At 39.1% G+C, this 25,820-nt stretch overlaps 1 protein-coding gene across 1 annotated transcript in view; it reads left to right on the forward strand.

Annotated features, from left to right (window-relative positions):
• Positions 1 to 25,820, forward strand: part of LOC114049519 (piggyBac transposable element-derived protein 5-like) — a 168,142-nt gene that overhangs the window by 79,217 nt on the left and 63,105 nt on the right. Inside the window, exon 2 of the mRNA XM_027870755.1 lies at positions 16,487 to 16,914. Within this exon, the coding sequence (XP_027726556.1) occupies positions 16,487 to 16,914 (428 nt within the window). The remainder of the gene's footprint in view (positions 1 to 16,486; positions 16,915 to 25,820) is intronic.

Raw genomic sequence — 25,820 nt, forward strand, 5'->3', positions numbered from 1 at the left:
AATGAGAGACTGGACTAAACAGGAAGAAATGGAGGAAGGTGATGTCAAGGGGATATGAGATGTAGGAAAAGGGAGAAAAGGCAGCTTACAGTGAATAGTCTCTATTTTCTCAGTAAAATATGAGGCCAGGTGTCACTTGGTAGGGAGGCTTGAAAAGAAAAGAGAAGGTTTGGAACAGTTGTGGCAAATGATATTCCCCTACACACACATACATACATACACATCACCATATACATTTGGAAAACTAAGGAAAACAGAAGGAGGTAAATGGAAGAACAGGAAGAAATTAAGAAATATTTGAAGATAAATATTTTAAAACATAAATGCCAAAGGTCTAGCCACCTTTTTGAAGTTGCATATCAAATTATCACTTATTCATATCCTGGGGTGAATAGCAGTTTACATGGGGGTCATTGAAACCACCAAGGAAGCATATTTCTCAGAGTACCAGGGACTGGGTCCCTTGTCCTACCCCCAGCCCCCAGACATCAATCCTACCACCTGTTATTCTACCTTTTATTGCATTGTTCCTTTGAGTCTTGAAGACCTTCTGGTCTCTTGAAGTTTTACCCTAAGTCCTTCTCAGCTGAGATCTTAGTCACCAGGAAAGCTCAGAAAAGACAAGTGATGATACAGTGCATAAATTCCTTTCCTTACTAACCCCAGGTACTATCCTCACTTTGCAGAGAAGAAAGCAGGGGGCCAAGAAAATTGACATGATTTATCTGAAGTCATACAGCAAGTGTACTTGGAGCTAGGACTCAAGGCAGCAAGGAGACTGAATAGAGCTTGAAGTCAGAAAGAACTGAGTTCAAAGCCTGCCTCAGATCCTTATTAGCCCTGTGACCCTAGGCAAGTGTCTTAACCACTCTGTGCCTCAGTTTCCCCATTTGAGAAATAACAGTAGCTCCTTGCTTACAGGGTTTTTGTGAGGATCAAATGAAATCATAGGGAAAGCACTTTGCAAACCCTACAGTGCTGTATAAATAAAATGCTAGGTAGCACTAAGCTCAACTCTTCTGGCCCTGTCCTCTTTCTACTAGACACTGTTGCTACCCATGGGACATGCATCTTCGAGGAAGAAGGGAAAGACAAGCCTGGAGGAATGACAAGACTGTGTTGGGGAGCAGGGGAAGCCAAAGACAAGCACTTCCTGCTACACAGTTTTGCTTAGTCTCTTCTACCCAATCTCTGCTTCAATACTACTAAAAAAAAAATCAAAGGATCCCATTGAAAGTGGGAGTTGGGAAAGTAAAATACTCACCATTTTCTCTGCCACTTAGTCAATGTTAACAGAGAACAACCCCATTTCTTTGAGGAATATGTGAAATAATTAGGATTTATGAGGTGACTTACTTGTCTTATATCTTATGTTCACCCCAATTTGGAGAACTCCTATTTGAGATAGGAGACAATGGGAGGTGGTTGCCTCCAGTGTAATAATACATAGTATTTAGATGGTACCTTTCCTCCCAGGAGCAAATAAGTTATTTATTATGAAATCAGAGCACATTAGTGAGTTACCGGTGGGGAAGGCGTTTATCATGCATTTATTAGGTATGATTTACAGAGTTTTGTGTCTTGTAATAGCTTTCAATTTTGATTAGTCACTTCTGTTTGTTGGCTTTATGTGTGCCGATCATGAATAGTCGTGTGTGTGCTTTGCAATTGACCTTTCTAGCTGAGTAATGCATTCATAGGAAGGGAATCTGGGGGGGGGGGCCAAGGCGTGGGGAACAGAAACAGAAAGCAACTGCTTTCTAAACATGTCCACAATCCAATCTGACCCAGGTAATTAGATTTGTCGGAAAGAAGTAGAATGCCTAGTGATGCCTTTCTGTTCACTGCTCCCTAGACTGTCATCATAGAAAGGCAGTTACCAAGCTTGCCAGGGATGGTTCTCTTGAAGTGGGACAGCTGAATTGGGAGAGAGCCTGGCTATCCCTCATGGGGCTGGGGCGTATCAGTTGAGTGCAATTCACTGTGATGACAACAGGCTGAGCACTCTTCCTGAATGGAAAGCTTTCTCCATGTAGGATCATGGGAGCATAGATTTAGAGAGCAGAGGTCATCCAGTAAAATCCCCTCAGTCTACACATAAGGAAACTGAAAGCCAGAGAGGGTAAGAGATTGTGCCAGGGTCACACAGGCAAAGAGTAGCTGAGCTGGGGTTTGAGGTCAGGTTATCTAAATTCAGTACTCTTTCCAACATACATTGCTGCCTCAGGCCTTTCTTTCCTGTAATCCTGGGCCAATCCAATGTGAAAAAAGACAGTTGGGTAAGAGCAGGCAGTCTTAACGTAGGGTCTGTGAACTTAAATTTTTTTTCCTTGTAACTATATTTCATTATGATTGGTTTCCTTGGTAACCCTCTGTTATTTCATGCATTTAAAAATATTATTATAAGTTTCACCAAAGAGATCCACGACACACATGCAAAGATTAAACACTCCTGGGTTAAGGTTTTCACTCTTTTAAGGCCCCAGGCAGTTGCCTTATCAATTCATCAACAAACTGTGGAAAGGATGCTGGTCTCATAGGCAGAAGCGTTGGGTTTGAATCTTGACATGTCTACTTCCTACCAAAGTGACTGTCACTTAAACCTTTCTAGGCCTCAGTTTCCCCATCTGTAAAACTGGGACAATAATAGTTTACTTTATTAGGGATGTGCTGAGGATGAGCAAGTTGTTAGATCTCTCTCAGATTCTGCTTCCTCATCTGCAAAGTAAAGATAGTATTGCTTATGCTACCTGACTGCCAGGATTATTATGAGAAGCACAAGCATTATCATCGTCTTTTCTGAGCTCTTCCTTGATGACTATAGAAATCTAAGCACTTTATTTAATGCCTATTATGTGCAAGGTATCCCTCTTGTTTAGGGGTTCTTAACCTTTTTTTATTTGTGCTAGATCCCATGAACTCCTCAGAATTTTAAATAAATAAAATACATAAGATTACATAGAAAATCAATTATATTAAAGTAAAAATTTAATTGTTTTCCCATCCAAATTCACAGACCCCTTGAGATCTAGCTGTCCCCCATGCCTGGAAAGCCCTCCCTCCTCCTCTCTGACCACTGACCTCCCTGGCTTCCTTTAAGTCCCAACTGAAATCCTGCCTCCTCCAGAAAGCCTTCTCTAACCCCTCTTAATTCCAATGCCTTCCCTTTGTTAATCATTTCCTGTTTATCCTGAATGTAACTTACCTTGTCAATATTTGTTTGCATATTGTCTCCCTCCTTAGGGAGCTCCTTGAGGTCAGGGAGTGTCTTTTGCCTCTTTTTGCTTAGCACAGTGTCTTGCACAAGGTAGGCAATACATATTAATACATATTTACTGAATTTAATTGAATCTATCTGATCTGATCTATAGCACCTCTTCCTGTGGACTTTAGGTGAAGAACCCTTGCTCTGTTTGCTGAGGTCACAAAGAAAAATGAAAATTCCGGTAGCACAAATAAGAGAACTATATGACTCATAATACAAAGTAGACCAAAAGGAAGACCAATTTCTAGCTTAGCACTTGCCAGAAAGGTGGTTTCTAGGCCTGGCTATGGATCCTTGCTGTGCTTTGGGTCACAAGGAAGTACTGCCCAGTGTAGCATTAGTGTGAAAAGAAGAGGAAGTAAAAAATAATGAGTAATATTTGCCTTATCAATATCTTCTTTGTGCTAAAAACAATGAATAATTAACCCACCATGTTGAAACTACAACTAAAAACTTAGAAAGAAAATTATGTTGCAATGAAATGGTGGCAAATAGAATGGCTTTTATGTTGAAGTGTATAAATGTGGCACCCTCCCCTCCCCCCATATAAAAAGCTTGAAACATCAGTCTTATGAGTCTGATGTGGTTCAAGACAGATGAAACTGAATCTCATCATTGAAATTATAGAATATAGTCTCAGAGCTTTGAAAGGGGCTGGACTGAGTGACTGGAAAGATGTTGGTAGCCTCAACGTAAGTAGGGGCATAAGGAAGAGGGATGGGTTTGAGAGGAAAGCTAATGGGCTCTAGTGAGATGCCTATGGAATTTCCAGGTGGAGATGTCTAATAGGCAAATGTCACCATTTCCTGTGGAAGTTTAACAGATAGAATTGGTTGCCAAAACAAGGAGAGCAAAAGAGCCTAGAAACCACTTCAATTAGTCAATAAACATTTAAGTGCCTACTATGTACCAGGTGCTGTGCTAAGTGTTGGGAATACAAAAAGAAACAAAAACAGTCCCTACCCTCAAGGAATTTACAATCTAATGGGAGAGACAACATACAAACAAATATATACAAAGCGAGGTACATACAGGATAAATAGGAAATAATTAAAAGAGGGAGGACACTGGAATTAAGAGGGGTCAAGGAAGGCTTCCTCTAGGAGGTGGGATTTTAGTTGGGACTTTAGGGAAACCAGGGAGGTTAATAGGCAAAGCAGGGGAGGGAGAGTTTTCCAGGCACAGGGGACAGCAGGAGAAAATGCTCAAAGGTGAGAGATGGCTGCAGTGTCTTGTTCATGGTACACCAGGAAGGCTTGTGTCACTGGATCAAAGAGTGCATTTTAGAGAGTGAGGTAGAAAGGAGGAGGCTATGAACAGCTTTGAATGCCAAATAGAGTATTTTGTATTCGCTCCTTGAGGCAATAAGGAACCACTGGAATTTATTGTGGTGAAGGGGTGACATGATCAAACCTGTTCTTTAGGAAAATTTTCTTAGTGGCCAAATGGAGAAGAGATTGAAGTGGGAGAGACTTGGAGAAGGGAGACCCACCAGGAGGCTATTCATTTTCTTGGGAATATCTGGCAATTTTTAGAGAGGTGGTGTTGTTTGTCCTTCGTTTTTTGCTAAAAGTCCAATGCTCTTTCTTTAGTGATATATTAATGAATAAAGAACTGAAACTGGCAGTTAAGTAGAGTGATAGAGAACTAGGTGAGGTTTGAGCAGTAAGAATATAAACTGATATTTATTAGTGATATTTTAAAAATAAATCAGATCTTCCATAAACAGTGCTCTGGTTTTAGAGGAACTGAGCTAAAGCCTGCTTCTGATGCTACTTGTGTGACCTTGGTCAAGTCACTTAATTTTCTCCCTCAGTTTCTTCATCTGTAAAATGAGGGAGTTGGACTCAGTGGGTTCTTAGCTCTGTCCCTACAATATGTAATACTATGCTCTTATGAATTTGCAAGGTATGGGAGACAATTGCCCTGGGAAACCTATCCAAACAGGTCATAATGAATGAAATGTGAGCTGCTTGAAATGGATCGCTTAGCTGCCTATTGCATCAGTCTACCTTTTCTATATTTTTCCAATGAACACACAAAAAATATTTACCTATATACCTTGTTCCATATCAGAAATAGTGGCTTTGAAAGAATAATACAACTTTCTTCATAATAATAATAAACCCTTTCTATGAAATAAATTATAATCACTAAAGTTTCTGTTTCATAACTGGACATCTGGTTCATTGGTGACACAGAAGATGGGCAAATACTCATAACATAGCTTTTAATGGTATTTCTTTCAAGCCTATTACCTATTTTTCCATGGGAACACATTTCCCACTTTATAATGATTTCAGTAGGAAATTAGGATTTGCATTTTTTAATTGTCAACTTGCTTTTACTGCATCTATCTTTTCCATAGTAATAATGTGATACTTTATATGATATTTTTAGCTTTTCACCCAATTGTTCTCTCATTTTATCCTCACAAATGCTTCATTCTATAGATAGAGAAGATATTTTTCCCCATTTGAAAGATGAGGAAATTGATGTTTGGGGAGGTTGTGATTTACCCAAGGCAGTAACTAGATAGGAACAGAGCTAAGAATAAGACCCAGGTTGCTTTAATTGCATTACTGTGCCTCTCACAGTGATGGATATTTGTATTATACCCCACATTTTAGGTGGGTGATGAGAATAAATTAAATCTGTAGTTCTAAATACTCTTTATCTCCAAAACAGAAAATGTGGATATTCAATGAATTAGGAACTTTGTTATGTGTTAGGCATAGGGAACACACTGATCTGTAACAAAAAAAATAGCTATTTACATTAAAGAAAAAGAAAACTTGCTTTTTATTTTTCTAAAAAAAAAATAAAACATTTGATTCATTTACTTTAAAAAATCATTGAATAAATTTGCATTTCCTGTCTTAAAGCATTTGATAAAAACACTAACAATAATAAAATCCAACTTCATTTTTGTGTTATGGCCAATTAAGGAAAAGAGAATGGTATATATAGAACAGATGATTCAGAATGAGAAAAGTAGACATAAAAGCATCCATCTGCACTAAACAAGAGTGATACACAGAATAATAGAAGCTGTTAGATATCATAGTGGAGAGAGTGCTGGGCCTGGAGTCAGAAAACCTGAGTTCAAATTTCACCTCAGACACTTAATTAGCTGTGTGACCCTAGGCAAGTCACATAATCTCTGTCTGCTGCACTTTTCTCAACTATAAAATGGTGATAATTGTAGCATCTGCTTCCTAGGGTTGTTGAGAGGATCAGATGAGATAATAATTGTAAAGTGCTTTGCTGACCTTAGAGTGATTATTGTTGTTCAGTCGTTTCGGGTGTGACTGACTCTTTGTGACCCCATTTGGGGTTTTCTTATCAAAAAAGATACTAGAGTGATTTGCCATTTACTTCTCTGGCTCATTTTACAGATGAGAAAACTGAGGCAAACAGGGTTAAGTGACTTGCTGAGGGTCACACAGTAAATCTTGAGGCCAGATTTCAACCCAGGAAGATGAATCTTCCTGACTCCAGGCCTGGCTCTCTATCTATTGTGCCACCTAGCTGCCCAAAGTGATTATTATTATTAGCTATTATGATAAGCTATTAGCTAATGTAATATATAATTATAATATACATTATATATTATGTACATAATATATAAAATAGTGATTATTAGCTAATTTTTATTATTAACTATTTTATTATTAACTATTATTAACAGACCTTTAAAAGAAGAGGGAGAAAATTCCCATCTTGTAGCCTTTTTTGATCTCATCATTAAAGATAATGAAAATCGTGGTGCATGTTTGCAGCTACAGGCATAGGAGAGCATACCATCTAAGAACCTAAGAATTCAGGTCGGGAGTTGAATATAGCCTGAAGGCCTAAAATTGCATAGCCTATTTTTTTTTACATGCATTAGCATAATCTGATTTCTGTTCAATAACAACGTCTAAAGGGCAGCTTGTCTCTGTGGTGGAAAGCAAATAGTGTCTTTCTAAATAGAGGCAGAAATCATATGAAATGTGTTTGGATTGCTAAGAAGGCTTGTTCTGAGTGCTGAACTAATGGCAAATGGGATGCCCAGCACAGGCCTAATGATGAGTGCAGGCATGGAGTATTTATGTAGCACTTTGGCACAGTCCTCTGCAGTCTTTTATTTATGATGTTGCCCCCATGAGCAACTGTGTATTAGGAATGTGGGCAGCACTGACTCTGCTGAGCTGCTATTCCCCAAATTCTTCGGGGAATGCCATTACGTGTGTTTGACAGGAGCTAGAATTGGATGTCTCACATGAAATGTGAACTGCCAAGTGAAATAAACTGTCTATTTCTGTGTGTCTGGATTTTTTAGAATCTTTGAGTACTTGTTTATGTTTGCAACATGGCCTATGTCTTTAAAAAGTCGGGGGGGGTTTTTTGTTTGTTTTTTAGGGCATGTCATGTATACATGAATATAAAGATTAATGCTTCTCTGTGTGTATGAAAGCATGCCTTCATTGAATAGAGCAGGCCAAAGTTAGGTATTCAGTTTCTGGAGAAGTTAATTAGCTTTGCTATATTCATTGGTCACTGAGTCCTAATGTAGTTTGTAGTTCATGGGAATAATTTAACTTGCAGCAGCATCATGGTATAGTGGATAAAGAACCAGTCTTAGAGGCAGAAAGATCTGAGTTCAAGTCCTGATTCTGACACTTACTGACTGTGTGACCTTGTACAAGTCAGTTGACCTCTAAGTGCTTCAGGTTCCAAGTTACAGAGCATCTGCTGATCTGCATTGGTGGAAGGAACTTCTTTCATGGAGATTCCCTATACAGATGAAATCACATGTGTGGCAAAAATTTTAAAGTCCAGATTGCTAGCAGATTCCATGACAATTTTCTCATGATCTTCCTTGTCAAGTCCCAACACGTAATGTTGTTCAGTTGTGTCTGATGCTTTGTGACTCCATGGACCATAGTGTCCATGGGGCTTTCTTGGCAAAAATGCTAAAGTAGTTTGCCATTTCCTTGTCCAGTCGAGTAAGGCAGACAGAGATTAAGTGACTTGCCCAGGGTCACAAAGCGAATGTGAGGTCAGATTTGAACTTAGGTCTTCCTGACTCCAGGTCTAGCATTCCATCTACTGAGCCACCTAGGTGTCAGAAGTGGGATATAAACCAGCTGCTTTTGAGTAGCCAGCTGTCTTATTGGTTACAGACTCTAGTTCAGTACCTTCAAAGAAGGTGAGTCACTTGCCTCAGGTCACACAGGTAATGAGAGAGTGAGAGTAGGTAGGGTAAGTGCCATACCACAGCTAGAAAAAATAACTCAAAAATATTCACCCTATTGATAGTGAGTCGATGATGTCATCCTTCTACATAAACACATGGAATGTACTCTATGCCTGGATACATTGTCCGGAGGGAATATTAGAATGTAAGCTACCTGAGGGCAGTGGCTATTTGGAGGGGGGAGGGTTGCCTTTGCATTTCTAGTGCCTAGTATAGTGCCTCACATGTAACAGGTGTTTAAGAAATACTTGTGGCATGGAAGGATTGTAACTATTGCTATTGTAACAGCTATTGCTAAAGCCATGTCTGTAATCTTTAAGCAAATCTTCATCATTTAAGTTTCCCAATGAACTAACTAACTGTGGAGTTTCTGTAAGCTTCAGATATTCTTTGTGGAAAGATGGCGTGAGAACTAGACTTTGTTATTTTTATGAAAAGGAATGTCACATATAGGAAGCAGGTATGGGAAGGAGTGTAAAATGTCAGAATTATCCTCCATTATAAAGAACCTTAAGCCCCATGCATCATGCTCAGTGTGGTGTCTTAGGAGACCCAAAACTGGCATGTACTTAAACTTCCTCCCACCAGCTTTTGAGAGCTAATTGTTGAATTTTGAGTGTGAGCATTTATACCTCAGAAATTAGCAAATGCTACAAATCAGAGCTTGATTTTGTTGTTTTATTTTATTATTTTGTTGATTGTCTAGACTTAAGAAAGTTAACAATGCAGATTAAACTTAAAAGTGTATTATGGGTAATTTTTTTCTCCCGGTGAGACACACATCTGTTTGTAATTCCTGTTTTGATTTGAGAATGAGCCTCAATCCAGTTGGGAATCCAGTGCAGGTGATAACATGGTACAGTGGAAAGCAATGGATTTGGAGGCAAAGGACCTGGATTCAAATCCCAGTTCTGCACCATATTCCCTTTATGACATTAGGCCAATTATTTAACCTCTATGGATCTGTTTATTCATCTGCAAAATAAAGAGATTATGGAAAGACTTGTGTGGTCTGATGCTGAGTGAAGTGAGCAGAACCAAGAGAACGTTGTACACAGTAACAGCCACGTTGTGAGATGACTAACGTTGATAGACAACTCTTCTCAGCAGTACAAGGATCTAAGACATCTCCAAAGGCCTCATGATGGAAAATGCTATCCACATCCAAAGAAAGAGCTATGGAGTTTGAATGCAGATTAAAGCATACTATTTGCTATTTTTTTCTTCTGTTGTGTTTTGTTTCCTCTTTCTGGTGGTTCCTCCTATTGGCTCTAATTCTTCCTTACAACATCACTAATGTGAAAATATGTTTAATGGAAATGTATATGTATAGCCTATATCAGATGGCACATCATCTTGGGGAGGGAGGTGAGGAGGGATGGGGAGAAAAAATTAAAACTCAAAAGCTTATGGAAGTGATTGTTGATAAATCAAAATCAATTAATAAAAAAAAAGGTTAGATGAAATAAATAATGCCTAAGACCTCTCTCTAGATCTATGATCTATGATCCATGATCCCTTGTGTTACTTGTTAATTAGTTGTTGTCTATGAAATTGGAGATGGGAAGGCAGTGTCTGAAACGACTGGCTTATTAGCAGAATACTACCAACAAAACACTGGCCTCAGGTGTTCCACAAAGAGATAATTTGTTCTCCCTCAACACTATCTAGAAAAGGGGAAAAGAAAGGAAATGTTGATTGGTCTATAGCTGAGGATAAGGAGCAGCTGCAGCTAACTCTCAGAACATTTTAATAAGCAATTTTCCTCATCACCCCTTTATGGAATGTGACTGGAGGTGTTCAGATGGAGAAGAGTGTTTTCTGTTGTGATGCAGAGTGTTCCAGTTGTTATTATTATCTCTGCTCTGATTTAGTTTAGAGCCAGATAGCTCATTTAAAAAGCCCCTCATTTGATCCTGGTCTGTGAATACCAATATATGCCAACAGAACATCGGTTTATACTGAATGGTATATTCATTCAGCACATCTTTAAGTCAATTCTTGGGGTCCTGAGAGTGGCCTGGGCTTTCAGAGGATAAAGAAATTAGCTCCCTCACTCCCAAATGGAAATAAAGATGTATAACAAATATCATATAACATGTACTGGCTGTATCCTCAAGACTGTTGAGCCTTTGGTGAAGTGTCAAAAGGGACTTAGTAAAGAGTTCCTATTCACAACTCTCACTTATTGTATCTTCTTTTTTAAGCGAGGGCTTGCAGGTGTAGGAGGAGAGGCCTGAGGTAGCATGGTGCCTGTTTTTTGTATCTCTAGCTCTTAGCACGATGCCTGGCAAATAGCAGACATTTAATAAATGATTGTATCAGAGAAAAGGAGGGAAAATCCTGCAGCAGTGCTTCAGAAGGATTGGCCCATTCTTGCCTAAGATATGAGGAAGCAGAACTAAAGCCATCCAAACAAGAACCAGACCCTAAGTCTGACTCCCTCCCCTTACTTCTTCTCATTAAGCCCTAAATTCCTGCTAGCGAAGAGGAGTCCATTGCTAGCACATAAGGGAAAAGTTAGGTAATAGATACAGTGGCTAGAGTCCCCACCTGGAGTCAGGAAGACATCTTGCTGAATTCAAATCCAGCCTCAAACACTAACTGTGTGACCCTGGGCAAGTCACTTAACCCTGTTTGCCTCAGTTTCTTCATACATAAAATGAGCTAGAGAAGGAAATGGCAAATTACTCCAGTATCTTTTTTTGCCAAGAAAACCCCAACTGGGGTCACAAAGAACTGGATATGACTGAACAACAACAGCAAGGGAAAAGTAAAATTTTACAAAGGAAGAAACTGAGAATCATGCAGATTTATAACTCGCAAAATAAAGATTCATACTCAGGTCCTCAGATTCTGAATCCAATTCACATTTCCACATGTACCCCACTCCTCTACTCCCTCAAGGCTGCTTGTTAACTGCTGTGAATCTCCTTTTTCCCTTGGAAGTAACCCTTGATGTTCTTTGCAACTGGATTTTAGCTGTATCAAAAGGTAGAGGAGATGAGGAGGGGAGAGGGGTTGCCCTGGATCCCACATCTGCCTTAAAGGATAAGTCTATGTTGAATCTCCTTTAACAGATCAACCATATTAAAGCATGGCCAGTGTGGATTGCATCCTTTGAAAAGATTGGTTCATTTTTCCTCTTAAAGCAATTGATTTGTATCCACAGCTATCTGGCACCCTTGATTGATTGAAACTCCTGAATGGTGCTGCCAAATGCTGTCTGTAAATCAGTGTGTGTTAATTCATTTTGAAATGGCCAGAGAGACAAAATTACTTTAATCACAAATATTTATTCTCTGTTCTGTTTTGTTTACTCAGCATGATGCAGCAGCAAAAATTCTGTTTTTCCTCCTTCTTTAAAGGCTAGCCCTAAATAATATATGATTTCATTTGCCTGTGATTTGATGCTTTAGCAAGACATCAGGATGTGATGGTAGTATAGATGACTTAGGCTAAAGGAAGCCATGGACTTTTCTTTTAGCCCAGGGCAAGAAGCAGATCCTTTAACATAACTTTATGAGTAGTTTGCTAATGGCCTACCAGTAAGACTTTTCACCAGATACAGAACTGTTGTGGCTACTGTTGTTGTTTTTTATAAATGTAATTTTGTATCTCGGGAGTCAGTTTTTCCTTAGCACAGTCATTACTAACTCTACCTTCTACTTGGTGAAAGTGAATAGAATGCTTCTTTATGATATCTTCTTCCATATTATGTGAAATAGAATGAACTTGGACTTTACTTATTCATGAAATGGAAAGACTATTAAATTTGCAGTCAAACTTTTTGTTTTTGAATCCTAGTTCTACTGTTCACTACCCATGTGGTACCTTACCACCCTAGACAAATAACTTGATCTCCGTAGGGCTGTTTCTTCATCTATAAAATGGGCTGGAGGTGGGGCTTGGTTTGGAATAGATGATTTCTAAGGCCCCTTCTAGGTATAAAGCCGTCGTCTTCCAAGCTGTGAATTAGAAACAAAGCTGAAACTTATCTTTGCTTAGCAAAACTTTTCTTGAGAGAGATTATCAATTAACAGGAAACAAGATATGGGGGAAGGATGCTGATGATGCTCAAAGATACAGGTTTTTCAAATCTTTCAGAGGGACTGATTTAGGACTGTGCTGGAAAATATTTAACAACTGGCCCTCTAAGAGGAAAGTTTTCGTACAACATATGTCTAAATTTAATTTGCATTATTAACATTTTCTCAATTGCTTTCTTGAGTCTAGGCCATCAACAAAACAATAAATCAAGCCCAATTTGTGGTGTTTGCTGATTCCCAAGGTATCAGTACTCTCACTGAGAATTTAACAATCAACTCTCACAAGCCAGTTCCAGCTGGCTCCAGAACACTCCTGGACTGATTTATGTAGGAGCGACTACCATTAACTAGTCCATGCTGTGTTAAACTAATTTGAATTACTACATGAACTTGAAAAATTGCATTTGTTTAAAGATGGTCTTGAATAAGGAGACTCCCTTTATCCACCCATAAAGATTTATTGGATCAGCAACTATTAAACATAAATAAGCCTCCAGAAAATTGTTGGTAATAATTTTTTTTTGGTCCATGCAGCTAGGTGGTGCAGTGGATAGAGTACTGGGCTTGGAGATAGGGAGACTCATCTCTCTGAGTTCAAATCTGACCTCAAACACTTACTGGCTGTGTAACCTTGGGAAGTCACTTAACCCTATTTGCCTCAGTTTCCTCATCTGTAAAATGAGCTGGAGAAGGAAATGGCAAACCGCTCTTGTATCTCTGCTGAGAAAACCCCAGATAGGATCGCAAAGAGTCAGACACAACTTAGCAACAATCTGGAAGGTGGATGGCAATATTCATCTGCCTAGTTGAATCTGGAGGAGATTATAAGGGAAGGGACCCAGGAAAGTAGAAGCTTAGTGGTGAAAGCCTGCCTCCTTGCTTTAATAGGCAAAGTAATAAGATCCATCAGTAAGCTTTTATTAAGTGCCTACCATGTGCTAGGCACTGGGGATACAGAGAAAAAAGAATTTTAAAAAAGGATTTTTAAAAGGAGTTTCTACTCCCTTGAGGGAGATAGTATGCTCACATAGAAGCATATATAAATAAATACAAGGAAATCTGGTGTGGAGAGGCAGCTATGAGGATCAGGAACGGCATCGATAGGAGAGTGCATTTGAACTGAGCTTTGATTTGGAAAACATTAGCAGGGCCCTGAGAATATAGTTGAATAGTTAAGTGGAATTGTTGTCTCCCTTCTACATCTCCTCCCCTTTATGCCCTCCCCCCACCCCCAATCATGAACACATACCTTGTTCTTTTCACTTTGGGTCAATATTTCTATCATTTCCCCAATTAATGGAGATGATAAGATTAGGTGCATCAAGAGGTTGGATAGAAGATTGTTCTGAAATCATGGGCAATCTTGCAGGAAGGATATAGGCTATGGAATATTCCAAGTCCTTAACAGAGACATGGCATTGACATAGCTAATGTCCTCAAGTGAACTTGTACACATCTAATGCCCAAGTAATGCAATTTAGATGGGAAGATTTACTTCCTTGTAGTCCCATTTCTATAAAGCCTGACATGATTTCTTAATTTACATAAATGTGCAAATGTGTTCAGTTTAATTTCTGTTCAACAGGTGTTTATTTTAGCCCTTATTATGGACTCGGTGCTACACTGGGTGCTCTGGAAAGATACCTATGGAAAAGGAGGAATGTTATCCCTACCCTCCATGAGCTTAGAGTTCTGTTTGACAAGACTAATCATAGAGGGAGGAATAAATAAATCCAACCTTTAACACAAGGTCATTGATTTTAAGTCTGTTGACTTCCAAGTATGTTTTAGGTAAGATGTTACATAGTTCATCTTCCTACAATGATAAACCAGGCATCTGGGATTCTGGTACTCTTTTTCTTTTGGATTAGAAGCTGGGTGGAAGGGATGAATTGGAGCATTTTTAGTCATTTACTTTTGTAAAAATATGATCCTTCAAGTCCCTTAGGCTCACAACCTAGGAGTCATCTTGGATTCCTTACTATCTCTTACCCCTTGTATCTAAGCTGTTGTCAAGGCCTGTAAATCTCTTCTTTGCAACATCCCTTGTATACATCCCCTTCTCCCCTCTGATACTGCCACCATTTTAGTGCAGGCCCTCATCGCCTCATGCCTTAATTATTCCAGTATCCTGCTGGTAAGTCAGCCTATCTTAAGTCTCTCCTCATTCCAGTCCATGCTTCTTTCAGCCATCAAAGTGATTTTCCTAAAGTGAAGGTCCTATCATGTCAATCCTTCCCCCCCTCCATAAACTCTAGTGTCTTTCTCTTAAATGTTCTCTTTGGCATTCAAAGCCCTTCATAACCTAGCCCCCTCTTACCTTTCTGGTCTTCTTATGTCTTACTCCTCACCACATACTCTTCTATCCAGTGACACTGGCCCCCTGGCTGTTCCATGAACAAGACACTCTATTTCTCAGCTCTGAGCATTTTTTCTGGCTCTCCCCCATGCCTGAATATTCTCCTTCCTCCATGCTAACTACTGTCCTCCCTGGCTTCCTATCAGTCCCAACTAAAATCTCACCTTCTACAGGAAGCCTTCCCTAACCCCTCTTAATTCTAGTGCCTTCTCTCTGTTAATTATCTCCTATTTATCCTGTATATAGCTTGCTTTGTCTATGTTTTTTTTTGCGTGTTGTCTTCCTCATTAGACTGTAAGCTCTTTGAGGACAAGAACTATGTCTTGCTTCTTTTTTGTAGACTCAGCACTTAGCGTAGTACCTGGCAGTTCAATGTACATAGTAGGTGCTTGATAAATGTTTCTTGATTGATTATTAGTTGATATCAGTTGAACAGCCAGATTTAGCTTTTAGTTCAGGATATTTACTAATGTGGTTTAGTAAAAAATAGTACAAAATATTTTCCCTCTCACCAAAATTGGTGACATAGTCTTTCATAAGTATATTCAAGGTACAAGGGAAAGCGAGTTCAAGATCAGAGAGTATGTGGCAAACTCACAACTCCTGGAAGTCCTTTTGCTGGATTCTTTACAGTGTTACCTTTAGTTATGGTGTGTCTTTCTGCTCAGCTCCTTGTCAAGTCCTGAAGCTGCTTTCCCCTTAGTGGAACTAGTTTGTCCTTGGCTCCTGGTGCCAAGGACACTATCACAAGTCACTGCTGTTCTGAGGATACTGCTAGGATGCTGATGAGAAGGCTAAATCTCTTAAGACTCTTAAAGCTCAGGAGGTCATGCTCTGGTCAAGACAGAGAAGGAGAAGACCGAAGTTCTCTCTCCTTCCTTCCTCCACCCAAGCCATTACCTGTCAAGGGGAGACTATTTTGTTGTTTTGTAGGGTTCCCACAAGCCATATGACAGGGTGAACATTTATTTGATTGATTTAACATAAATGTTCTCACTTGATAAAAGTATCAAGACTAGAGTATCTTATTAGCTATTTTAAGTGGAGGTGGAGTGATTGACTCAATCCACTTCAACTCTTATATGTAAAATGAAGGTGTTGCTTACTGTTTCTATATACAGGCTAATGCTCTTAACTTCCCGTTTGGCCAAGAAATTTCATTTTTATTCATTGGGACCCTAAGGACCCCAAGCATTACTTATTTTTCTGTGCTGAAACATGGAGGGAAGAAGTTCATGGTTTTCTTTCTTTTACTTGGGAAATATCCCTTGAAAACTATATTTGCATTAATCTTTCCATTTTGGGGAAGGAGGGCATGAGGATTGGATTAGTGGATACACAAACGTGTAGGTGAACTTGGCTATATGATTCATTATTAAATATGTGATATATGAATAAAAATAAAATAAAATGAAGGTGTTGAATGTTAAATGATCTCTTGGGTCCCTTCTGGCTCAAAATCTATGAGCCTATGATCCTTTGAATGTCTAGGTTTTCTATTTGTTATGATTATGATCATGAAGTATACAGATGGTGGTAATAAGTAACGCTCTTCTTTTTTGTGGGTTTAGGTCCAACCCGAAAGATGCCCCCCAGTTCCAGTGCCATGGACTTCTTCCAGCTCTTTGTCCCCGACAATGTTCTTAAAAACATGGTGGTGCAGACAAACATGTATGCCAAGAAGTATCAGGAGAGGTTTGGGAGTGATGGGGCCTGGGCAGAAGTGACCCTGACTGAGATGAAGGCTTTCCTGGGTTACATGATTTCCACGAGCATCTACCATTGCGAGTCTGTTCTCAGCATCTGGAGCAGCGGCTTCTACAGTAACAAAAGCATCGCCCTTGTCATGAGCCAGTCCCGCTTTGAGAAGATCCTTAAGTACTTCCATGTGGTCGCTTTCCGTTCCAGCCAGACAACTCATGGTCTCTACAAGATCCAGCCCTTCCTAGATTCCCTACAGTATGGCTTTGACTCTGCTTTTAGGCCTTCCCAAACCCAGGTAAGTGTGCCTCCTCCCCAAGGACAATTGGAAGCCTTCCTCGTCCACTGCCTTCTGCATTTGGATGCTTTTCCAACTTGTTGTGATTCCTTAAATAGGCTGTGCTCAGCCTGTCCTAGAAGCAGCAAGTATTAGGTGGGTATGGTGGGTGGGTAGTGCAGTGGTTAGAACACTGGACATGGAGTCAGGAAGACCAGGGTCACACCACTAGTAAGAGTCTAAGGCAGGGGGCAGCTAGGTGGTGCAGTGGATAGAGAACCAGCACTGGAGTCAGGAAGACTTGAGTTCAAATCCAGCCTCAGACACTTAACACTTACTAGCTGTGTGACCTTAGGCAAGTCACTTAACCCCATTGCCTAGCCAAACCAAAAAAAAAAAAAAGAGTCTAAGGCAGGATTAGAGCTTAGGTTTTTTTACCTTGAAATCCAGCACTCAATTTGCTATGCCACTTGGTTGCTTTTCAGAATAGAAATCTCCCACCAACAGACCACAACTCATCTATGACTTCGTATAGAAGTCCTAGGAAGCTACGTGAGGCACATAGGGATCATGACTTGTCCTAGGTCACACAGCAAGTATCAAAGATGGAATTTGAACCTGGACTCCGAACTCTATTTGCTATGCCATGCTACCTTACTCTGAAAGCAATAGGTTTTTACAAAAATCATTTATATTCAACTTTGAAATTTACTGTGATTTATTTTTTGGGGCAGTAGATAGGGGAGAGCAGACTTACCTTCCTAATTATATTTTGCTTAGTCTAAATTTAACATTATTTTGCATTCTTTGAGCATGCGCCAATTGGCCATTTGGAGATGACAGCTCAGAAGCTTCTGGGATAGAAGAGGGAAGTCATCTTGGGATTAGAAATATGCTATAAAAATGACTAATGGTTGAATATATGATGTATTTTCATGGGGCCACAAACAGAAAAACAGGGGATCTAGTGGTCACTGTTCACATCATAAAAATGCTATCAAGTGCACATGGAGACAACACACAGTGGTGTTCCTGATATGCCGGTCTCCTGGCTGTTCTCCAACTCTGTGTTAGCAATCCTCTGTATCTAGAATGTTTTCCCTCCTTACCTCTACCTCCTGACTTCCCTGGCTTCCTCTAAGACTCGACTTTTGCCATCATTGCTCTTCCCCTTCCCCCCCATTTCACTGCTAGGGTCTTCCATCCAGGGTTGCCTCCCATTTATTTTACTGTAAGAAGAAAATATCTCCCATTATACTGTATCTGTCTTGTATATACATAGTCATTTACATGTTCTTTCCCCCATTAGAATGTAAGCTCCTTGAAGGCAGGGACCCATTTTTGCCTTTCCTTATATCCTCTATGCTTGGTAGAGTGCCTGATACATAGTAAGCACTTAATGACTGACTGACTGACAACTTTTAAATTCAGTACCTGCCTTACAGAGATCTTTTTGTTGTGAGGGTTGGCTTTCAGATTCCTTTTCCTAGTGTAGACTAGCTGTCACTGCTATTGGACACCTACAAAGGCAGGGCAACAGAGGGCTTGGTGAATTGGATTTTGGGTGTGCATCTTCAGTTGTAATGAAATTGGCTAGAAAAAAGGGAGCTCACTTATTCCCCTGCTTAGGATACTTAGGAATCCTAAGAATAAAACTTTTTTTTTTCGGTAAGGCAATAGGGTTAAGTGACTTGCCCAGAGTCACAAAGCTAGTAAGTGTCAAGTGTTTGAAGCTGGATTTGAACTCAGGTCCTCCTGACTCCAAGACCCGAGCTCTATCCACTGCACCACCTAGCTGCCCCTATTTTCTTTTTACATATCTCCAGACAGTATATGATATAGAACCTTTTGGTGATACTTCCCAGTGTTTAGAGTCAGGAAATTTCGCATTTAAAACCCATTCTTTCTTGTCTTGTCCTAGATGGGAGCAAGAAATACAGGTCACAGTAGAAACTGACATCATTTCAGATCTTTTAGCTTTTCTTTTATAAAGTGTATTTAATGACCAATAAAGTTTTTATTAAGCACTTACTATAAGCTCTGGGAATATAAAGACAAGAGTAGAACAATCCCCACCATGTAGTACACCTATCCCTTCCACATCGCAATTTTCCCAATCGTGGTTTCAATATATCATGAGTCAGCATAAGAAATTAAATGAGAATTTTTGGAAGAGTGTTACAGAAGCTGCAGATGACACATAAAGGCCAGCACACAACACAGAAAAAGTTTAGAAATTAAGAAATGCATAAAATATGTGTATAATATTGTATAATATCAATATATTTTATCTTTTGGTACCATAATAATTCAAACTTCTTCTGGTATGAAGGGAAGGCCAAAAAATTTTACATGGATTTTACAGATGGGGGGGCACACCATTGCGTCCCTAACTGTCCCCCATGAAGAAGGCATAACTGTAGTTTACATTCTACCTGAATTTAAATTACAATTAGAAAATAAACTTTTCTCAGCCTTGTCTAATTTCTCCGTTCTCTAATACTTTACTTTGAATGATCTGTGATTTCTTTATCATCTTAGGTACTTTCCTCACTAAAGCAAATCACTAATTTGGGAGTGATTAGGAGACTTCCTAATCTTTTATGAGTTGCTCTGGCCCAAAAGTTCATTGAGTCAGAGCCATTCTTGTGGTGATGAGCCTCTCTGACTTAGCCAGGCTGGTCATAGGACATTGGACACATAGACCTATTTCAGTTTGTTTGGACCCATTAGGACTTGTGTTCTGCTGGCACTGCCTTGGAGAACCAAAGGTCACCTCCCCACACCATTCAGAGCAGGACTTTAGTGTATGTCCATAAAGCCTTCCACTACTTATTAAAATACATACATGATGTAGGTTATACACGTTCAATCATATAAAACATATTACCATATTAGTCATCTTGTAAAAGAAGACACAAACCCAAAGGGAGAAGAACATGAAAAGAAGATGAAAAGTGAAAAATAATATGCTTTGATCTGCATTCAGACTCCATCATTTCTTTCTCTGGAGGCAGAAAGCATTTTTCAGCATGAGTCCTTTGGAATTGTCCTGGATCATTGTATTGCTGAAAATAACTAAATCATTCACAGTTGATCATCATACAATATTGTTGTTACTGTGTTCAATGTTCTTCTGGTTCTGCTCACTTCACTTTGCATCAGTTCATGTAAGTCTTTCCAGGTTTTTCTGAAATCTGCCTGCTTATCATTTCTTATAGCACAGTAATATTCCATTACGATCATATACCACAACTTCTTCAATCATTCCCCTCAATTGATGGGCATCCCTTCAATTTCCATTTCTTTGCCACTATCTGCTAATAACTTTAAACCCAACTTCTGTTATCTGTAACTTGAATGAACTTGGGAAAGCCATTTCATCTCTATGACCTCAGTTTTCTACTTTGTAAAATAATGGAGCTGAAATTGATGGTCCCCAAGTTTGCTTCCAGCTCCAAATTGTGTGGTAGTGATGAGAGATTTATGGCTGAGAGAGAGATGCCTTCTAGATGGCATAGCAATTCCTGATTAGTTTGGGGTTGATGAGTGAAGAGGAGGGTAAGTGTTGGTTGTATTTCTCTCCCACCCTAGGGTAATTCCAAAGAAATCTCTAAAACAAAAGTTAGGTATGGCTCACATCTAGGTTCTCTTCCTAACAGATGAAAGAAAAGCAAGGACAAGAGACTTGTGTCCTGGGGAGGGCCTAGCCCAAGCTGGTTAACAAGCATATTCTTTGGGGGCTGAGAGTGATCACTTTACCCAGTCACACCCTTCAGCAACTCTCTTCCCTTTAGAAGTGGAGTCCTACAAAATGAGCAAAAGGATGGATCACAGAGTCATACTGGTTATTAAACAATACAACACAATGTTAATTTTCCTTAGGAAGAAAATGCTGGAAAAAAGTCCCACCAGAGAAGGACCCCCAGAAAGAGGTGGAATCCTTTCTTCTTGACCCCTGTATAAACCATAGAGTAGACAGCTCCCCCAGACTCAATCACCAGTCATTTTTGGCAAATCACCCAGTCATGGGAACTAGTCGGACATTTCTATGTCATTTCAGTAGAGAACAATGCCCTCAGTAAGAAGGTTGCAGTCACCCCTCCTATATACTATGATCCTTTGTGGTGATCTTTGCAGAATCCTAGGTAGGAATTTTGGAGATTTCTGGAACACTATCCCATGAGGTAGAAGAGAATTGTCCAGGGTCATATAGCCAGTATGGGTCAGTGGCAAGTCTTACTGACTTCAAGGCCAACAATATGGCTTTTTTTCCTACTAATATTTATGAAACTCAGTAATAGGCCCCTGAAGAGATCAAGGATCAATAAAACATGATCCTTGACCTCATGGAGTTTACAACTCAAACATTTTCCTAGTAGTAGCACATTCAAAACTCTAGACATACAGACTCTTCAGGAAAAGATGCCAGTAGTATGCTAGAGGTGAACTAGGAGGGAATGTTGATGAATCTGAATGAAAAAGATTGGATAAGAGCACCCTCTACTTTGCCTTGGTTCCTTACTGTGTGTGTGACTGTGTGTGTGTGTTTTGGAGGGAAGGGAAGGGAACAAGAATTTCTTTATTAAATACCTATTATGTACTAGGCACTATGCTAACCACTTTACAAATATTCTCTTAGAAGGAGTGGGAAAGTAATGTGCTGAGAATTTTGGGCTTTTTTCTGTCTTTCATCTTTTTTCTTCTGTATTTTTGTATTTTCTTCTGAGAAAAAAAATATATATATACTATGGGAAAGAATGTGTTTGACAAGTCGGGTTTATTTAAAGAAGTCCCAGGTTGTCAAATGTTTCCATTCATGTTGTCTATTTCTTTGTTTCTTTTTTCTGAAAAATGGATTTTATTATACCTTTTGTTTTCCCATCACCTACATTTTCCCTCATCATGCTCCTTTTCCCATGGTGTCTATTTCTATCTTGTTTGCAAAATGTTATAGCCTTGCTTTTTAGTCCTGTAGTGAATGAGTTAGATGATATATCCCCCATCTAACAGATGAGAGAAATGAAACAAAGGATGTTAAAGCACGTACCCAAAATCACACAAACGACTGGCAGTTTTTCAAAGAGGTTAAACATTTCTTAAGCAACTAATATATATAAAGTGCTATAGAGAAAGTGATTAAAAAAAGGTAGTATGACTTCAAGGAGTCTACATCCTATCGAGTGGTAGTGGTGGAATATAATATGAAATATGGTTAAATTGAGTATTTGTGGTTGCAGAGAGGATTTGGAGGGACATGGAATGGGATAAAAAAAAGCTTCATGGAGAAGGTAGAAATTGAGCTGAGCATTGGAGGAAGATAAGGATTCTGAAAGGCAGTCATCTTCTGAAAGGCAGAAGAGGGAGGGTGTCCTAGTCATGGAGGGTTGTGTTAGCCATAGGATTGGAGAAGTACCCAGTGTGGAAAGCCATCATGGCATGGTAGATAGCTTGCCTTGGCATCTGAAAGACATGGGTTCAAGTCCTTCTGTTAGCACATACACGATTAATTATGATACAAAACAAAGCAAGATAAGTTTATAATAAAGATATAAATAAAGTGCAATTTAAAGTTCAAAGAAGGATTAATTTTTACTTGGTAAGGAGAGGGGGAGAGTAAAGACAGAATTCATGGAGGAAGCTACATCTTGAAGAATGAAAATCTATTTAGTTTGTTTTTTGCACATTTTCTGTTCATATTGCCCCCATTAGATGGTAATCTCCTTGAGAGCAAGGAATGTCTTTTGTCTTTCTTTGTATCCCCAGCACTTAGCACAGTGCCTGGTGCACAGTAGGTAGGCACTTGAAACAATGCTAGTTGACAGACTGAGAAGGGATTTGAGTTTAGAGTTGTTGTTTTTGTTGTTTGTCCTTCTTTCTCAAAAAAGACCATGACAACACGGAGATGATGCCATGACATGCAAGTGAATTGGATCTAAGTGAGGGAGGGCTGTGTACAGTCACCAACCTCACTTTCTCCTCTAAAGCCGTCTGGGATCCAGTGACCAGATGCCCACCAGGATGACTGGAGATAGGCCTAGATGTGGAAGTTTAGAGTAGAGGTAAGCTTAAGACAAATGAGACTGAAACTAGAGGACCTTTAAGTGTTCTCACACCAGTAGCAGCCTCCAGTGGTGGATAGAGAGAGGTCCTCAGAATCAAGAAGGCCTAGGTTCAAGTCTTGTCTGTGACACATACTAACCCAAGAGTCACTTAATATCTGAATGTCTCCAAGTAACCCCCTTTAAGACTACACGTTAAAGAATAATAACTAACCTGCATTGACAAAAGGCATTTTCTTACTAGGAGTTCCCTCTATCAATGAAATAACAAGTCTGGTCCAAAAAAAAAATGCCATGCTACCTCTTTTTCCTTACCCCAACTAATTGGGAGTTGGCTATATTTACCCTATAATGTATTGGACTTTTGCATATGGAAAAAATTCTTAAGTCTTTTAAGGATTAATTTAGTGATACAGAGTTTCCTTTGGTTTCTAGGAATAGTCATCTCTAGTTCCTTACTTTTTTTTTTTTTTTGGTAAGGCAATTGGGGTTAAGTGACTTGCCCAAGGTCACACAGCTAGTACGTGTCAAGTGTTTGGTGTGAGGCCACATTTGAACTCAGGTCCTCCTGGCTTCAAGGCCAGTGCTTTATCCACTGTGCCACCTCGCTGCCCCCGTTCCTTACTTTTTTTGATCCTTCCTAAAAGGTTTCCCCGGAGCCAAAATTAAAGAAGAGAGGTTGTTTTTATATGCTTCTCCTGCCTTCTTGATTCTCTGACTATCCTTTACATGTTTCTGGGGTGGTTCAAATTTAACTGAAAATGAGCAGAACTAAGCCCTTGGTTATAATTGCATTGAATAATTCCAAGAATGAACCTTGGCTAGGGTCCTCTCAGTACTGATAATACTTCATCATATAGAGCCCAGTCTAGTAGAAAGCAACACTGGACTAGGAGTGCAGATATTTGGGTTCCTATCCAGATCTAGCCATTAACTAATAATGTGACTGTGGACAAGTTACTTTTCTCATACTCATCTGCAAAATAAAAGGACCAGACTAGATGATCTAAAGTCCCTTCCAGTTTTAGCATTTTATAATTCTATTAATTGGCACTCATTTTTATTATGAAAATTTACAAAGCAACATATAGGGTGTTCTCATATGTCCCTAAGCAAATTGTGAGCTCTTTAATGATATAACCCTGGTCTTCTCCAGTATTTGAGCAATTCTCCATTCCTTTGGGTCATACTATGAATAAATTACTCTAGTCTATAGCTACTAACCATGGGTAGACTGTCAGGAATCCTGCAGGGGCTATTAACTCCTCCCCTGGCAGTTCCTTTATAAAGATAGCTGAAGAGATGAGAACAGTGTTTAAATATTTTTTCTTTTAATTTCAATTTTTAAAATATCCTTTGGCTTTAAAACATTGAATCCTTAGTATGTCTTCTTAGTAATCTGGATGGAATCCACAGCTGTCCAGTCCATTTCTGGACATTTTTGTTGGGATGTTACCTCCTATGTTATGACAAAATATGGCTCCATATAACATATCCATTAGTGCTGGTTCTGCCCTCTGGGTCCAAGCAAAATAAATGTAATCCCTTTTCCATACAACAACACTTCAAATATAAAAAAGAAAAAAAATATGACCTTTTCTCTTCCAAAACTGGAAGTAGGGGAGGGAATATTCATGTGGCAGAAATAATAAAAAAAAAATTTAAGTTTGTTTTTTTTTTCCTGTTTCCGACTCACCCCACCCATGTGTGCATAGTGTATATGTAGTAGATCAAGTGGGAAAAGTTAGTGGATCTGAATCCAGAATGGGAAGAAAGTGATCTTCCTGGTATTCAAAGTTTTAGGAGAATCTGTGGGAACATATTGACCTGTGGCTGCTTTTAGTAATGAGCCATTAAAAATTCATTAAATGATTGTAGAAAGGAAAAATCATTATGGGTCAGAAATTCTTGCTGACTCCCAATCTTTGATGGAGTATGGATTAAATATAAATACATGGCCAATTATATGTTTAATGCAAATGGATTATAAGTACATTTTCTTTTTGAAGACGAGAGTGAATAGGTTCATTTAGTGTAGCCTCAAAGGACTAAGATAATTCATTCCTGTAGAAGGCATAATTGGACAGAGAATGCCTTAGCAGCAAACTGCATTGTAATATTTTCTTTTTCAAACTTTTTGCTTGTTCCCAGAACCTGTCATCCCCTACCTCTGTCCCTTACCAACCAATGAATTGCTCTGTGTGTAACTTATCCATTTTGCTTGAGTGGTTCCAAGTGGGGCTGTAAATGGTTTATGAGTCTGGAGGGGCTGAAGTGTATGTGAAGGCAGAAGTGAGAGAAGCTGGCTAGGAGCTTTCAGGCTATGCCGGGGCTTGTTACTCTCTTGCCTTTTGTGAGTATGGAATAAAACAGTCCTGTCTTTAAAGTTGTTGATGTGACAAAGACTTGTGGTAGTTTAGCTAACTACAAGGGGCCAATGTTGTTGATGAGGCTGCTCAAAAACCAAAATAAAACTAATGTGACCCAACTTCAGTACCTGAAGAATCTTTTAATAAGTGTAAGTGTAGTATTTGTTTAGGGTTGAAGAATTGTAACACCATCCACTTTCAAAATGTTTTAAAAAATAATTTTATAAATGAGCATCTTAATATATGAAGAGTAAAATAATAAAAATATTATTTTATGTCCATATGATACATAATAACATATACCTGAACTCTATTATTATAAACAAAAATATTTTACATGCAACTATGAATTTGTATTACATAGTATTTTTTCAAGTGCATATTAAATTTAACATGAAAGTAACAAATTGTTATTCAGTCATTTTTCAATCATGACCCCATTTGAGGTTTTCTTGGCAATACTGGAGTGGTTTGCCATTTCCTTCTCTAACTCATT

The sequence above is a fragment of the Vombatus ursinus genome, unplaced genomic scaffold (genome assembly GCF_900497805.2).
Source record: "Vombatus ursinus unplaced genomic scaffold, bare-nosed wombat genome assembly UNPS02014798.1, whole genome shotgun sequence".
In the NCBI taxonomy this organism is placed as follows: Eukaryota; Metazoa; Chordata; class Mammalia; order Diprotodontia; family Vombatidae; genus Vombatus; species Vombatus ursinus.